The 18,602-nt window shown below is 37.4% G+C and overlaps 1 protein-coding gene across 4 annotated transcripts in view; it reads right to left on the bottom strand.

Moving 5' to 3' along the window:
• Positions 1-8,521: 8,521 nt before the first annotated feature.
• LOC132858715 (myelin regulatory factor-like protein) overlaps positions 8,522-18,602 on the bottom strand; it is a 26,026-nt gene continuing 15,945 nt past the window's right edge. For 3 of the 4 annotated variants that reach the window (XM_060889152.1, XM_060889151.1, XM_060889154.1), the window contains 12 exons: positions 17,695-17,855; positions 17,466-17,538; positions 17,291-17,379; positions 16,609-16,671; positions 16,386-16,447; positions 13,649-13,843; positions 13,511-13,549; positions 13,323-13,407; positions 13,161-13,235; positions 11,356-11,464; positions 11,017-11,091; positions 8,522-9,924 (listed from right to left, as the gene is read on the bottom strand). In XM_060889152.1, the coding sequence (XP_060745135.1) occupies positions 9,838-9,924; positions 11,017-11,091; positions 11,356-11,464; positions 13,161-13,235; positions 13,323-13,407; positions 13,511-13,549; positions 13,649-13,843; positions 16,386-16,447; positions 16,609-16,671; positions 17,291-17,379; positions 17,466-17,538; positions 17,695-17,855 (1,113 nt within the window). In that variant the 3' untranslated portion in view covers positions 8,522-9,837. The remainder of the gene's footprint in view (positions 9,925-11,016; positions 11,092-11,355; positions 11,465-13,160; positions 13,236-13,322; positions 13,408-13,510; positions 13,550-13,648; positions 13,844-16,385; positions 16,448-16,608; positions 16,672-17,290; positions 17,380-17,465; positions 17,539-17,694; positions 17,856-18,602) is intronic. The other variant, XM_060889153.1, reaches the window with a different exon arrangement.

Genomic DNA, 18,602 nt, shown 5'->3' with positions numbered 1-18,602 from the left:
ATGATGTTTTATGCAGAAATATAGAAATTTTCTACCTACACAATTGAGACAACTAATCGTTCAGCACTTGACTTCTAGCCTGTGTGGAACATATTCGGTTCGTATTCAGAGCTCACAATGATATCTACAGCTGAAACTAATGACATTTCAGATGATATTTTTTCTGACCTCAGACTTTAATCTGTTTTTTAACATATAACACTTAGTGACAGTTTCAAGGTGTTTTGGTGCTGTATATACATTCATTAATTCATTCATCTTCCGCTTATCCGAACTACCTCGGGTCACGGGGTGTCATCTCAGGTGTCATCGGGCATCAAGGCAGGATACACCCTGGACGGAGTGCCAACCCATCGCAGGACACACACACTCTCATTCACTCACACAATCACACACTACGGACACTTTTCCAGAGATGCCAATCAACCTACCATGCATGTCTTTGGACCGGGGGAGGAAACCGGAGTACCCGGAAGAAACCCCCGAGGCACGGGGAGAACATGCAAACTCCACACACACAAGGCGGAGGCGGGAATCGAACCCCCAACCCAGGAGGTGTGAGGCAAACGTGCTAACCACTAAGCCACCGTGCCCCACGCTGTATATACACTCGCTTTTTATCTGAATAACCTTAAGGGCTGAGTATACAAATAAAATGTTATACGGTGTGATACAAAGGTATATATATAAGGGAATTTCCTTTTTTATATAGGATAGATAATATGACGTATGAAGTGTTCATACTTCGCAGTGCGCTGGTTGAGGATGAGGAAGCACAGACTTCTCCAGCGTTGGTGATTTTCTTCCTGTCTTACACGCTCCAGTTCCCGCTGTCTCTCCTCCTGCGTACGCAGATTCTCTTCAATACGAACCAGCTTCTCACACACATAACACACACAGAAGACAAACATTTTATACAGAATTGTTATTTATTTTAGGGAGTGTTGTAGTTTCTGGTCTACTGGGGCGGTTATAGAGATATTAGGTCATGTAAGCTGACTACACAAACAAATAAATAACACAATACAGGCATGTGATGGAGCTTCGTCGACAGCAGAGGATAGAGTAACACTCAGGTTGGCTAAGTGATACGAGAGCAATTTTGCATTACCTCTGCCAGTAAGCCATTGTTGTCCTCTAGTTTCATCTGCTGCTTTTGTAGAGCATCCAGGAAGTCATCGTCCGTGACCGTCTTCTGAGCAGCCGAAGAGTCAGTCAGCGGGAGTAAACACGGGCTGTGTAAAAATAAAGGACTTCTGAGATCTAGTTCAACATTTTTTAATCAGTGCATCATCTGGATTACCGAAATGTCAAGCTGGTGCTTTTAGTTAGATCAGTGACCCGAGTTGTATATCGCCATGGACCACAGTGTTGTTTACAGATCTGCTTGTGGAGGAATACTAAACACAGTCCTTTTCTGTTGTTTATACTGAAGTCGAATAACAGCTTGCGTTCACACATACAGAGATTAAACACACAAAGTGTTCCTTCTACTCTTTGCCATAGTAATAACATTTAACAGCTGGTGGAGCGACTAGCATTCCAAATCAGTTTTCCTCTTGTGGCTAAAATGAAATATTCTGGAAGGAGATTTAGTGTTTGTGTATAAAATTCAGCAGTGTTTATTTGCACCATATAGATACGAGATGAAGGAGAAGTAGCGTGCGCTCTATTGCCTTCACTCTCGTTGGTCATGGCTGCATCATATACATAAAGTTCAGCATTTGTCAACTTCGTCGCATCGCTGGACACGCCAACCTCGTGCCGTTTAGTCATCAGCTCTCATTGTAAATGAATGATCTATGGTTACTTTTGTCTCAGGAAGGTTGGCCAGCAAAGGAGGACACACATCTCTGCAAACTACATCTATGTAGAAAGCAAATCAGTGACAGAAAAACAGAAGTATGCAGGATCTTACCCGACTTCCTGCTGTCCTGTGTCAGCCATCTGCTCGACTATCTTAGAGTGGCTCGTGTCCAGGTAGCGCTTCAGAGGTTACTGTAGTGTGCAAACAAAATGAACAAACTATTAGCTTTCAGCCATGGGTTACGTACAGTACATGGTGTCCATTGTTGAGTTCTTCTGCATGTGTGTGTGTGTGTGTGTGTGTGTGTGTGTGTTCGTCTTCCTTTATGTCCTGTCAGCATTGTAAGCTGTAATCAAGCCGGCTGTCTGAATACTCAGTGTTGCCATGAAGAAATGAGATAGGTACTCAAATGCAGCTGACTGCAACTTACTTACCTCTCTCTCTCTCTCTCTCTCTCTCTCTCTCTCTCTCTCTCTCTCTCTCTCTCTCTCTGTCTCTCTCTCTCTCTCTCTCTCTGTCTTTCTCTCTCTGTCTATCTCTGTCTCTGTCTCTCTCTCTCTCTCTCTCTCTCTCTTTCTCTCTGTCTCTCTTTCTCTCTCTCTCTCTCTCTGTCTCTCTCTCTGTCTATCTCTGTCTCTCTGTGTCTCTCTCTGTCTCTGTCTGTCTCTCTCTCTGTCTATCTCTGTCTGTCTCTCTCTCTCTCTCTCTCTCTCTCTCTCTCTCTCTCTCTCTCTCTCTCTCTCTGTCTCTCACACAAACACACTAAATAAATAAACAAATAAATAAATAAACTCATTCTGATTTCCAAGCATTATTAATAATTCTAATGAATTCTGTAAATATAAATATTATTAACATAAATATGAACACAATTTAAGGCACAGAGTGAATAGAAGCAGCTCAAACAAATTTGTTTTGTGTTTTGTTATTTGGATTAATAAATGACTCTCACATGTACTGTATATAGTATACATAGTGTAGTATATATCTCACATGTACTGTATATAGTATACATAGTGTAGTATATATCTCACATGTACTGTATATAGTATACATAGTGTAGTGTACAGTATATCTCACATGTACTGTATATAGTATACATAGTGTAGTATATATCTCACATGTACTGTATATAGTATACATAGTGTAGTGTACAGTATATCTCACATGTACTGTATATAGTATACATAGTGTAGTGTATATCTCACATGTACTGTATATAGTATACATAGTGTAGTGTATATCTCACATGTACTGTATATAGTATACATAGTGTAGTATATATCTCACATGTACTGTATATAGTATACATAGTGTAGTATATATCTCACATGTACTGTATATAGTATACATAGTGTAGTATATATCTCACATGTACTGTATATAGTATACATAGTGTAGTGTATATCTCACATGTACTGTATATAGTATACATAGTGTAGTATATATCTCACATGTACTGTATATAGTATACATAGTGTAGTATATATCTCACATGTACTGTATATAGTATACATAGTGTAGTATATATCTCACATGTACTGTATATAGTATACATAGTGTAGTATATATCTCACATGTACTGTATATAGTATACATAGTGTAGTATATATCTCACATGTACTGTATATAGTATACATAGTGTAGTATATATCTCACATGTACTGTATATAGTATACATAGTGTAGTATATATCTCACATGTACTGTATATAGTATACATAGTGTAGTGTATATCTCACATGTACTGTATATAGTATACATAGTGTAGTGTATATCTCACATGTACTGTATATAGTATACATAGTGTAGTGTATATCTCACATGTACTGTATATAGTATACATAGTGTAGTGTATATCTCACATGTACTGTATATAGTATACATAGTGTAGTGTATATCTCACATGTACTGTATATAGTATACATAGTGTAGTGTATATCTCACATGTACTGTATATAGTATACATAGTGTAGTGTATATCTCACATGTACTGTATATAGTATACATAGTGTAGTGTATATCTCACATGTACTGTATATAGTATACATAGTGTAGTGTATATCTCACATGTACTGTATATAGTATACATAGTGTAGTGTATATCTCACATGTACTGTATATAGTATACATAGTGTAGTATATATCTCACATGTACTGTATATAGTATACATAGTGTAGTATATATCTCACATGTACTGTATATAGTATACATAGTGTAGTATATATCTCACATGTACTGTATATAGTATACATAGTGTAGTGTATATCTCACATGTACTGTATATAGTATACATAGTGTAGTGTATATCTCACATGTACTGTATATAGTATACATAGTGTAGTGTATATCTCACATGTACTGTATATAGTATACATAGTGTAGTGTATATCTCACATGTACTGTATATAGTATACATAGTGTAGTATATATCTCACATGTACTGTATATAGTATACATAGTGTAGTATATATCTCACATGTACTGTATATAGTATACATAGTGTAGTATATATCTCACATGTACTGTATATAGTATACATAGTGTAGTGTATATCTCACATGTACTGTATATAGTATACATAGTGTAGTGTATATCTCACATGTACTGTATATAGTATACATAGTGTAGTGTATATCTCACATGTACTGTATATAGTATACATAGTGTAGTGTATATCTCACATGTACTGTATATAGTATACATAGTGTAGTGTATATCTCACATGTACTGTATATAGTATACATAGTGTAGTATATATCTCACATGTACTGTATATAGTATACATAGTGTAGTGTATATCTCACATGTACTGTATATAGTATACATAGTGTAGTATATATCTCACATGTACTGTATATAGTATACATAGTGTAGTGTATATCTCACATGTACTGTATATAGTATACATAGTGTAGTGTATATCTCACATGTACTGTATATAGTATACATAGTGTAGTATATATCTCACATGTACTGTATATAGTATACATAGTGTAGTGTATATCTCACATGTACTGTATATAGTATACAAAGTGTAGTATATATCTCACATGTACTGTATATAGTATACAAAGTGTAGTATATATCTCACATGTACTGTATATAGTATACATAGTGTAGTGTATATCTCACATGTACTGTATACAGTATACATAGTGTAGTGTATATCTCACATGTACTGTATACAGTATACATAGTGTAGTATATATCTCACATGTACTGTATATAGTATACATAGTGTAGTATATATCTCACATGTACTGTATACAGTATACATAGTGTAGTATATATCTCACATGTACTGTATATAGTATACATAGTGTAGTATATATCTCACATGTACTGTATATAGTATACATAGTGTAGTGTATATCTCACATGTACTGTATACAGTATACATAGTGTAGTGTATATCTCACATGTACTGTATACAGTATACATAGTGTAGTATATATCTCACATGTACTGTATACAGTATACATAGTGTAGTATATATCTCACATGTACTGTATATAGTATACATAGTGTAGTGTATATCTCACATGTACTGTATACAGTATACATAGTGTAGTGTATATCTCACATGTACTGTATATAGTATACATAGTGTAGTGTATATCTCACATGTACTGTATATAGTATACATAGTGTAGTGTATATCTCACATGTACTGTATATAGTATACATAGTGTAGTGTATATCTCACATGTACTGTATATAGTATACATAGTGTAGTATATATCTCACATGTACTGTATATAGTATACATAGTGTAGTGTATATCTCACATGTACTGTATATAGTATACATAGTGTAGTATATATCTCACATGTACTGTATATAGTATACATAGTGTAGTGTATATCTCACATGTACTGTATATAGTATACATAGTGTAGTATATATCTCACATGTACTGTATATAGTATACATAGTGTAGTGTATATCTCACATGTACTGTATATAGTATACATAGTGTAGTATATATCTCACATGTACTGTATATAGTATACAAACACATGTTGTCAGGGAATGATACCTTATCTAACCTGTACACTTACTGGCCATTTTAATAGAAACAACACCCATACAGATGAGCTTGTCCTGCTGGAATCTTTATAAGAAGATTATTAATGAATTAAAGTAATAAATAAAGTGTTGTGATATTGACTTTTTTGTCTTGTTTTATCTTAAATGAGAGAACTGAAAGACTGAACAGATCAAACTTTGTTTTTAAACCATGTAAATTGTGGTCCTGGGATCAATGGGTCCATTAAGACAGCTACACATTTATAACTGCACTTCTACAACATGGCATCTTTAAACATTGCAAAACAAATGCCACAAGTGTGAACACAGTAAATCAAGTATTAATATTTTTAGACTTTTTTTGACAAATATTATGCTTGAAATACTTTGATTTTGCAGAATTTAAGTTTTTTTTAAAAATAATAATATAATAATACGCTTGAAATAAGTTAAAGGTCCAGAAATAATTTGAATTGTTGTTAGTTATCAGTCTCCTGAATCTTTTCTTTGCTATTCCGAAGTGTATTTGCTATACACTTACCTTACTATCTGCTCCTGACTCTGCAGGTGTGAGTGTTGTGTGTGTATATACTGTATATATACTCTTCGTCTTCATCCCTCCTCTCTGGGGAGCAATCGCTCTTTTCAGTCATCCTGTTTTGGGTCATTCTTCAATAATGCAGCACTTCTATTGTTTCTCCTTCCATGACTTCAAGTTTCCTGCTGTGTGTCCACGCACTGGTTCTGTCGCTCCTTACATCTAATTAGCATCCGTGAGTTCTGCAGTCTTGGAGCGTGAATAAGTCATAAGAGCTCGTTGTTCAGCTTCTCACGTTCCTGTTCTTCCTGTTTAAGCGCTCCTGCCTCTCTGATGCACAACAAAGGAAAGGTCCGGTAGAGGTCCCACAGAGGTCCTGTAGAACTTTAACTTACTGTAACTCTTTTCATTACCCAACCATTCCAACTGTACCTCGTCTGACCACCAAGAATTCAAAAACAAGAGAGAGGAGACATAGAACCATCTAAAGTAAGAAGCTCTACCTCACAAAATCTTGAAATATTGCTGTTGTAAATTTATTAAATTTATGATGTGAATATTCAATATTACTTGCTGAGATTTTCACCAGAGAACATACTTCAAAAAAGGACAGCAGTTTACATAAAAAGCTTGACATGCACTGCAATAATAATAATAATAATAATAATAATAATAATAATAATAAAAATGCATCATCTCATTTAAATCTTTCCATTTCCTATCATTTCCTATTATATGAGCAAACCAAACCAAATCTAAGAAATTGTGAAATAAAATTGGGAAACTAGACACGTTTAACTATAGCTATATACTGTAGTATATAAGTACAGAAATATTTATTATTCAAGATTTTTCCGCTTGCTGCCGTATTTTGCTGTGCATTTCGTATCAAAGTATGTAGCCTTTTATATTGTGTGTGTGTGTGTGTGTGTGTGTGTGTGTGTGTGTGTGTGTGTGTTTAAAATGATGAGTCATCAGTCACTGTGTAGAAGTTTGTTTCTTTACAGTCTGCTTATACTGACACAATAATTGTACAACATTGCAAACATTCTGATTCAAATTAGTGTTGTTTTTTTTTTGTTTGTTTAAATACAAAATTGTGTGGTGATTATTATTATGGCTGATTTTCTTCTTCTCCAATCATAGTTTGGTTGATACAAAAATTTGTGAACACATCGAGCAGTGCAAACAAAAGTTACCATATCAAATATGGATAATAATAATAATAATAATAATAATAATAATAAAGAAGAAGAAGAAGAAGAAGAAGAAGAAGAAGAAGAAGAAGAAGAAGAAGAAAAAGAAATACATTATATAGAAGCCTGTTCATTTAGGGATTGTTGTAGTGACATTTTAGCAGTCTTGTGTAGTCTTGTGTAGTCTTGTGTAGTAAGCTAGTGTAACTTGCACACACACGCACACACTCACACACACACACACACACACACACACACACACACACACACACACACACACACACACACAATGACTGGGTTCTAATATTCTGTTCAGGCCAAAGATAATGTGTATTTATTTTAGAAATGATTCTTGCAGTTCAAAGATTTATGTGCCGGGTTTTTCCCCAATTTGGTCTCTTGCCAATTTCCACCCACCAGCTCACCATTATCATACCTACAGTACAGGGGCGTTGATTACGCGGGGGACGCGGGGGACATGTCACTTTTTATAAAAAGTAAATTCGTCCCCCTCACTTTTTTAGTGGAGAGTTGTGTTCACCACATGTTGAGGTTTTAATGGAGCAATGTATATAAATGCAGAGTGATTTAAAATTCAAAGAGACAAGAAAGTTTAAGATCGTCTATACATGAAGTTCACGGCAATCAGTCACTCACTTGTCACGTCATCATCACGCGCCCCCAGTACTGTAGCTCGAGTCGCACCACGGTCCAGCATTCGGTTACGATGAGCTCAAAGCGGCAAAAACGCTTCACTCCTTTTTTATAAAAATGTCAAGCAGTGTAAGTTGGCATATGGTATCCGAATGGCATATGGTATCCAAAACCCTTCAAATAAGAATAAAGATAATGTTGAACTGAGATTTTACAGCATGTTTAACTGCCAATTCTACATAATATCAAGTATGTGTCACTGTATGTACACGACAGAGACGAGGACGACGAATAGTGACATTAAAGATGTCATTTTAATAATAAGGAGCAGGTAAATCACACATACATACAACGTAATAAAGACGATAACCGACAATGAGTGAAGACAGCGGTGATGAGTATAAATAGAGTCCAGGTGAACAGACAGGTGAAGACAGGAAACAAACGTGGTGGATGACGGGGTGCAAAGGATGATGGGTAATGTAAAAAATGTAAATAAGGTACAAAGATGTCCTTTTAAGGGTACTGTCCTAGTAGCAAGCTGTTCTATTTCTTTCTTTCTTTCTGTTTTATAATCATATATAATCATATAAATCATATAAAGCATGATCAAAAAAATCATGATTAAAAATAAAACCTGTCATTTACACAAGGGTTAACTGAAAAAAAAAAAAACAGATAACACTAGACATTTCGTCCCCCCCATTTTTTAAATGATGGCTACGCCCCCTGCTACAGTAACACATGAACGTTTCAAACTGCTGCTCATGCACCGTACATTATAGTACATTGTGACACACTCAGAGACAAACCCACTCTCTTCCATATACGTGATGCCTGAGACTTGCCAGTGTCACCGGTGATAGATAGAGCACAGCTTTTGGCTCTTGTTCATGGACGGCTGTAGAACTCATAATCTCATGATTCGAGCTCATGATCTTCTGACGATAAGGTGAACACTTTTTTTTCACAAATACATATATTAATATAAAATGAGAATTTGTGACAGAGCATATGAGCAATTTCCAGAGCATATGGGATCGTTAATAGCTGAAGTCCACCGTATGCTGTCGGTTAATGATCGAATGGCCTGAGAGACGGAGCAGACAGGTATGTCATGTACCAGCATTGCCAGGCTCTCAGCATTAACAATATTAGTGCCAATACATTTTTTATAAGGCCGTTGACCCTAAAGTCTAAGTACCAACATCATCAAGCCCTAGAACCAAGAGAACTTCCCACACATCGTGCAGCTTCAGCCTGAAGGACTGAATTATGAATCATTTTTCATTTTACTTTTCCTGTTGTTGTACTGGATATTTTTTTGAATTCTTTCCATTTTAGCCCAATCACAAATGATTCATTTCTTTTCTCTGCCCTTGTATTTGTTAGTGTATTATCCTAACCCATATTTCTACTATCTATTGACAGATTACTGTATATATGTTACATAAAATCAACACACACACACAAACACACACACACACACACACATATATATGCAAGCCAAGCCTTGGTAGTCAGTATCACTTCTTCCTTCTTTAAATCTTGTCAAAGCATTAGGAGGATCTGTGATTAGTTTATTATGGGTGATTAGTATCAATCCAGGATCACTGGCAGTGGCGGTAGAAATGGAAATGGTAGTCAGTAAACAGAATTCCCACATAGTTGGGGTCTGTAGAACAGTGAGCATGGCCCTGAGGAGAGATCAGATTGGGAAATTCATCACATATTACTCACACTGTATATCCACAAACTTTATGTACGGAAGCCCTAAGAGGCCATGTATTACTACTGAATATTTTTCTTTTTTTGTTTTGTCGTGATGACTTAATTTCCTCACGATGTCTGCATAAGAACATTCATTCATTCATTCATTCATTCATCTTCTACCACTTATCCGAACTACCTCGGGTCACGGGGAGCCTGTGCCTATCTCAGGCATCATCGGGCATGAAGGCAGGATACACCCTGGACGGAGTGCCAACACAACGCAGGGCACACACACACACTCTCATTCACTCATTCAATCACACACTACGGACAATTTTCCAGAGATGCCAATTAACCTACCATGCATGTCTTTGGACCGGGGGAGGAAACCGGAGTACCCGGAGGAAACCCCCGAGGCACGGGGAGAACATGCAAACTCCACACACACAAGGCGGAGGCGGGAATCGAACCCCCAACCCTGGAGGTGTGAGGCGAACGTGCTAACCACTAAGCCACTGTGCCCCCCTGCATAAGAACATGTTCTAGAAAAGTAGAGATCACGTGCGCTTTTACTTTGATCAGTGACTCATGACAACTTCCACATAAGTGTCCAACATTAAGAAGGAGGTTGTGATGTCTGCATTTTTTCTCGTCGATGACAGTATAGTGACAGGTTAATCAGTATAGTGACAGGTTAATCAGTATAGTGACAGGTTAATCAGTATAGTGACAGGTGCTGAGGTTAATCCAGCCTCTGTTTCTGAAAGCACAATTAAACTAAACGCACATATAGTGTAGGAGCGGCTTTTAGATTCTTAGCGTTAATAGAGCTGAAAGAGGAAAGAGATAGTCTGTGAGCTCTTACATCACAGAACAATAAATTAAAATGACAGTATTTATGAGAATAAAGTTTTAATAATCCCTTACATATTAACAATGCGGTACAAGCAGACATCATGAGAAAATTAAGTCATGATCATGACAAATCTTCTAATAATGCATGGCCTCTTAGGACTTTCGTACTGATTTGTGAAACGTGAAGAGAAAAATATCTATAGAAAAGTAAAAAGACTTACCGCTACCGAGAGACGAAAATGATAAGATGATCGGAAATGTCGGGCGACTGACAGGGGCCACTCGTGTACGTACCCCTGTAAGACACCAAACTCTACATTAGCAGTGTATTTAAATACATCGTTTTCCATTCTGAAATGTGTACACGTTCTGTACTGTACCTACATGTACCATTGCACATCATGCTACTACATGTAACATATAAGAAGAAGAAGCCTTTATTTACCTCACCTATACATTACAGTACAGTGAAATACGTTTTTTTATATATCCCAGCTTTCGAGTTTGGAGTCAGAGCACAGGGTCAGCAAAGATAGAGACAGATGTTGAGAAAACGCTACCTGTGTGTTGAGGGCTCTGTAGAATTCAGAGTCATTATTGTCCATCAAAGCAGTGCACTCCTCTCTCAGCTCATACGCACACAAGTGAGCCACTAACAGCTCAGTAGTGCTGTTCAAACACACACACACACACACACACCAGAGGAAATATACATTTGATCAACACACTGCACAAAATTTCAAAACAACATCACACTGGTATTTATTCTCTTTAACACCAAATATAGCCCCGATTTTATTACCACTTCTAATCACACACCCTACTCATATATTTTAAATTTGCTCTGCGTTCAGAATCACTGAACTCCCTTGCAATGATATTATCAAGTCCTCACATTACAGGAATCTTTCTCATCCAGTACCTTCAAAACCTCCTTTGCTATCTTTCTAAATCATCTTACTTTCTTACTTATATACTCATTTTTACATTTAGAATCGTCTACATACATGTTTTAAATACAGATGACTGACAAAGTTGGGGTTGTTTGTCTTTTTTTTGTTGTTCAAAACGCTGTATTTATAATGGCAATATTTATAAAAACAAAAAACATTTATTGCACGTTTGTTTCAGTTGTCTAGTTACGAATTATATGTTTAACCTTACACGTCCGCCTGTTCTTTATGAACCTGTTACATGGTTTCTAGACTAAGCATATGCCTTGTTCTAGTCCACGAATGTGCCTAGACATTTTATATCCAGATTAATCTGTCCCGGTTTTTGACCCTGCTATTCGCTTAACATGTATAGGATTGTTCGCTATGTCTATATTGATCCCTGTTTCTTATATTCTGAGCGATAGTTGTACCTAATATTGTAACACTCAATAAACATCCTGCATTTCCATCCGACGTCCAAGAGTTTGTGTTTGTGACACAAATGACCACCGGTTATTAAAGGTAGGGTCTCCGTTGCTTGAAAGCCAATGTTGACATATAAAATCACCAAAACAAACACGCCCCTAACCCAAATAGGTCCCACCCCTGTATTGACAGCTCCGCCCACACATACATACGTAACCCAGGCAACTAATGGAAAGAAATGTGTCTTTATCATAACTGAAGGGAAGAACAATACGATTGCAGATAAACAAACAAGCAAAAATGACACACAAGCATAATCATGTAAAGGACAAAGGCATATATTAGTTCTGTGTAACAAAGCAAAACCAACGTTACTCACCTATCGAGAAGGAAAAAAGCGCCTCGGCGTCTTAAGTAAAGTCGGCCTCATATTCGCAGATTAGAGTTTCCCGAGTCAATAACTCCTGAGCTAAACGCTGTTACTACACAAAACACGGTTGTAGCTGCGTCTCTACATTACTACGATAGAAAAGAGGTGTTATTTGTGTAGTAACAGTGTTTAGCTCAGGAGTTATTGACTCGGGAAACTCCAATCTGTGAATATGTGACCAACTTCCTGCTCCTTCAGTTCTCTCCAGCGCTGGAAAGCTGATCCTATATTAACACGTCCTTCTTCTTACCTTATCGTAAGTCTTTCTTCGCTTTCTTTCTTTGTTTTTATCCTCCATTTCAATGTTAAAACCGCTTTCTGCTAATGTCACACATGAGCACTGAACACTCTCTCCGCCCATATTGACAAGACACGCCCCTTTCTGCTCATTGGCTACACGTTTGTTTTGTTTGTCGGCCCAACTCAGTTTTCAGAAGCATTTCTCAAACAACAGAGACCCCACCTTTAAGCTGTGTAGAAATAGATGATGTGTCTGTTGCTATAGAGCAACTGTAGATATTGTACAAGTAAATGGTATAATAAACTGAATGCTTGTAATGAGAAGTTTACGCACGTCATCTGCAGGGTGACTGGCATGTTGATGGGAATGTGTTTGCTGATGGGGATCCGATAGCTGTAGTTCCCTTTCCTGTAGAGAGGCACAAACATGTTAGTGTGTGTTGTGCTTTATGAGTGAAAATGATTCTTAAAATGACAATAAATCAACAATGTCTACCGGGAGTCCTGCTGGTCTATATATTGGTGGTCTATAACCTGCTGGTTCTGGGTGATAAGGATAGAACTAATGGTTGTGTTTGTCCCTGTAAAGAAAGAAAAAACAAGTAATGCAAATAAAAAAAGTAAATGATATTTTAGTTCCAGTTGAAGTTCATATTGTGTCAGAGTTTTGCTCATTAATCTCACAGTCGCTGAAGAATCGTAACCATTCCCATGGAATATTAGCTGAAAAGACACAAAAATCAACACATCAAAAAAAAAAACAACAAAAAAAAAAAGCAATTTTTTGTGTTTCAGTATTAAAGCCCTTGTAGGATATCTTACCTGTCTGACTATTTTCAATATGAGGAGGTGTTTTATGAAAGCCTGGGGGAACAGCTGAGCTCGGTGTGACAGACACACGGCTGCTAGATGATGTATGTAGACAGCAATAAACTTCATCCGAGTAAAACACGCTAGAGAAATCGATCTCTGGTGGCCAAGTGCCAGAAGATGATGTAGTGGGTGAGACTGTGGAGTCTGTGAAACATCAGATCAGAATCATGGAAGGAAATCTCTCTAGTTTTCCAGTCAGAAGTATGTCTGCTGTTCAAAACGTTACATCAAAAGGACAAAAGTAAACACAGAGTTCACGTCAAGTTTCAGATGATTGCACCATCTCTACATTCGTCATTTGAAATAAGTCTATTTCTCTGTAGCAAGTGTTCACAGTCACCACAGGTAAGAATTCTGACACGTTTTCTTGTACTGACATAAAGACAACATACAAAAGGTGGGAACAGGAACAAACTTGTTCTTGGAAGTCCCACAACAAACAATTATTCTTTATAATAACCTTTTGTTCTATGTTTCTGTTCTGTAAATGTCAGGACTCTGCCCGGACTTTTGGCCATGTGCTTTTGTTTATGTTCTGTGTTCACGTGTCTGCCCTGCCCTTGTCTCTTCCTCCCCGCCTCTGCACACCTGTCCCTCATGTGTTAGTTGTCTTGTGTATTTAACCGTGCTTCGTTGCGTCTTGTGTCTCGTCTGGTTTCGTCTGTGTTCCTGTTTTGTGTTTTTTAGTTATTAAACCAGTTTATTTTAGCTATTCTGCATTTGGGTCTGTTTTTATCCCCGCACCCCTGACAGTAAAGATGCTTTGAGACAATGTCAATTGTAAAAATCGCTATACAAAAAAAAATTTGAATTGAATTATAAAATGTGTAATATTTTGTTTAAAAAATAAATTTATAAAATTTATATTATTACCACATGGTCTGTCATGGTATATTGCTTACTTATCTACTCAATCCAAGCAATATGTACGTATTCATACATTCCTATAGCAAATGGAAGTGCAAGTGTTGCGTCTGTAAAGTTTGCTAAATAGCTACTGCAGTTAAATTTGACTTTACTATTCCTGCCCTAACTGAAAAGCAGGATACATCTTCAGTAAAAAACAGCTTTAGAAAGTCATCTTTCCTCATCCTAGAAATTTTATTGCTTTTATGATTTAGTTGGGTTGCATTTTGAGTAACATTCTGAGCAAACACGTTGTCGGTACAGTAAAATATGTCAAGGCTCTTGTTCGGGTAATCAGGCATAAGCTACAGTACAGATGTTCTGGTTAGCCATTTGGCTGAAAAGGGATGGAGTATTCCTTTAAAGAGCAAAGGATTCTCGTAAATACATTATAGTGAATTATAGCTTATTATACAATAAAATATTTCATACACCTAGACTAAAGACATTCCAACTCTCAGCTCCACACACCTTGACCTCGGGACCATTGTCCTGCAGGACGTCCCAGTTGTTAGCACATTTTTGTTTTCTGTCTGATATCTTAAAGTTTTGCTTTAGTATTTCTCGATAATCCTCCATTTCTCATTCTACTGTCTATTTTCTGAAGTGCATCACTCCCTTTTCCAGTAAAAATAAACACCTGCCAACATGATGCTACCACCCCCATGCTTCACAACTGGGATAGTTGGATTGAACTGAATGTAAAGTAATGAAATATGTGCTGTTTGAGATTAAAGATCCTTAGATAATGTATATGTAAGCATTTGGCACCTACTGAATTGGCTATTCTAGAGAATGCAAAGACAAATACAATGATAAAGCTGACTACTGCATTGATTGATACACTTTATATACTCACTCTCTCTCATTCTACCGCTTATCCGAACTACCTCGGGTCACGGGGAGCCTGTGCCTATCTCAGGCGTCATCGGGCATCAAGGCAGGATACACCCTGGACGGAGTGCCAACCCATCGTGAGGCGAACGTGCTAACCACTAAGCCACCGTGCCCCCAAATTCACATTTATGCTTAATAAAAATAGACAAAATTTCCCTATTCATTTATAGATTATAGATAAGCTAGATATACGTGACTCTGTATTATAGGCACCCTTCAAGAAAAAGGTCATAAATCACAACGATTCACTTAAACAATTCTTTAATGTTTTCTCATATTTGCTATTTTATAATTAGTCCAGGACTGGTTGCTTCTGCCAAAAAGTTTAGACTAGCTCAACATATTTTTTATTGTTGTAGTTGTGTTTTGTTTGTTTGTTTGTTATTATTAATAACAAACAAACGGAGGAGTGCCAACCGGAGTGCGAACCCACTCGGAGTGCCAACCCATCGCAGGGCACACACACACACTCTCATTCACTCACACAATCACACACTATGGACAATTTTCCAGAGATGCCAATCAACCTACCATGCATGTCTTTGAAACCCGGGGGGAGGAAACCGGAGAACCCGGAGGAAACCTCCGAGGCACGGGGAGAACATGCAAACTCCACACACACAAGGCGGAGGCGGGAATCGAACCCCCAACCCTGGAGGTGTGAGGCGAACGTGCTAACCACTAAGCCACCGTGACCCCCCACTTTATACACTGTCTATATTTATTCTGTATGTTAGCTCCCACTGGATATTGTATAATGTGTAGTGCTACGTTAAATGTAGAACTTAAAGGAAACTTAGACAACTAAATCTGCGATTTGTTAACTTTCAGTATTTTAATGCCGGACTGTAATTACCATAAAAAAGACGTAAATTTTTCTTACCTGTAATCACCATTTCTGTAGTAGTAGTAGGGACTGAGCTCGGATGCATACTGCTATTACTACTAGAAACAGAAAGGTCCAATGGATAAACATTCATGTTTGCAATGTTATACAGTATGAACTGGACCAACTGCAATACGCTTTACATGCAGATATAACAATTAAAATGGCTAAAGGACGAAAAGCGAAGTGCTCGATGGTGTTTATGATGACTGCACTGTACCTGGAATCAAAGTGTATCTCTTCTTTTAATGTGAGCATGTACAGTGAGGTGATACAGATGGCACTGGAACCATGTGGAAGAGAAAAATGGACAGATGCCAATGTTAATGCATAACTAATATTAACTTGTAGTAATAAGTTACACTTGAAATTCATTCATTCATTCATTTTCTACCGCTTATCTGAACTACCTCGGGTCACGGGGAGCCTGTGCCTATCTCAGGCGTCATCGGGCATCATGGCAGGATACACCCTGGACGGAGTGCCAACCCATCGCAGGGCACACACACACTCTTATTCACTCATGCAATCAAACACTACGGACAATTTTTCCAGAGATGCCAATCAACCTACCATGCATGTCTTTGGACCGGGGGAGGAAACCGGAGTACCCGGAGGAAACCCCCGAGTCACGGGGAGAACATGCAAACTCCACACACACAAGGTGGAGGTGGGAATCGAACCCTGACGGTGTGAGGCGAACGTGCTAACCACTAAGCCACCGTGCCCCCCACTTGAAATTGGTTTGCATTTATGTATGTCTACTCTGCATAAATCTGTCTATATTCAATTACTACTGCAGTAATATTCTTACATTTATTTCCAGTTTTCATTAGTGATACCAGCATGTTTATTTTTGGTTTCTGTTGAATATATATATATATAAAAGAAAAAGGACTCACCAAAAAGCCATAGTTACCACAAGCAGAATGATTGTGGTTTGGAATAATCGGTGCTGGAGGCAGTGCTGGTATTTCTCACGTACATACTCCTGACACAGAAAACATTAGTAAAACACAACATAACATTAACATCAGGTAGAGCAGGAGTCATAGGTTTTGGGTTGTTATAACTCACTTTAATAGTTTTTAACGGTGAGGGCTTTTGGGGAGGAGCTGGGGTTTGGATTCTGTTGCTTTTCGTGACTCCTCTGTAAGAGAAATATACACAGGGTTAAAACAGACAGCAGACAAAAACAGGGTAATCAAATGAGTTTAACTGGTAATTAATCCTAAAATGTACTGATTAAGACGTCGATCAGCAAATAGGGTTAAAATATTTACCCTAGGGTTTTAATGACATTTACCGTTTACTTGCAGCGGTGCTTTTGGAGCGCATGCTCCCCAGGTTCTTCAGCTTGGCCAGGCGAGCGTTCCACACCTCCAGCTCCTCAATACGTGTCTCCAGGTTATCGGTAAGCTTGCAGAGCTCTTTTACAGCTCCTACGTTCTCCATAAAAATCTGTTCCTGTTGTGAATCCATACACAAGTCCAGTTCATCCTTTTGTATCAAAATGACTTTAAGTTTCACTCAAAATGTGATTTTATTGCTTGCTTCAATTTCTCAGCTAAAACATACTGTAGTATTATTATTACTAAAGCTTTACCGAAATTGTTAAAAATATATTTATATTATATAGATACTGTGCATATCATTTAGACCTACTGTAAGATTAACATGTTTTTTTTATTAATTGTGACACACAGTGAATGTGTTTTTTTTCTTCAACACGCTCCTACAATCAGGATCCTCAGACAAGTGAACACAACATCAACATCTACAGTCAATGACCAAATTATTAGAAACACCTTTCTATAACTGGGTGACACTGTGTGTTCGGAGATGCTTTTCTGTTCACAACTGTTGTAAAGAGTGATTGTTTGAGGGCCTTCTCCTCTGATCTCTTATTTATAAGGTGTGTCCACTTCAAGACCTACTGCCTAGTGTGTGGATTTTTCTTATTTTTGTAGTCTTTGTGTTTGACAACATTTTTTATTTAAAATCTAAGATCTAGAGATGAAAATCACAGCAGATCTGAGTTTCTAAAACACTGAAACCAGCCACTAGCAATCATGATATGGCCAAAAACACTGAGATCACAATTTCCTTTAGTCTGATGTTTGAACGTAATATTAAAGGCAGGGTCTCCGATTTTTGAGAAATGGTTCAGAAAACTGAGTCGGGCCGAATAATAAAAAAATCAAAAACAAAAAT

This window comes from Tachysurus vachellii, chromosome 16 (genome assembly GCF_030014155.1).
Source record: "Tachysurus vachellii isolate PV-2020 chromosome 16, HZAU_Pvac_v1, whole genome shotgun sequence".
In the NCBI taxonomy this organism is placed as follows: domain Eukaryota; kingdom Metazoa; phylum Chordata; class Actinopteri; order Siluriformes; family Bagridae; genus Tachysurus; species Tachysurus vachellii.
Note: the sequence above shows the minus strand (reverse complement) of the source record. Positions and strands in the feature narration are given on the sequence as shown.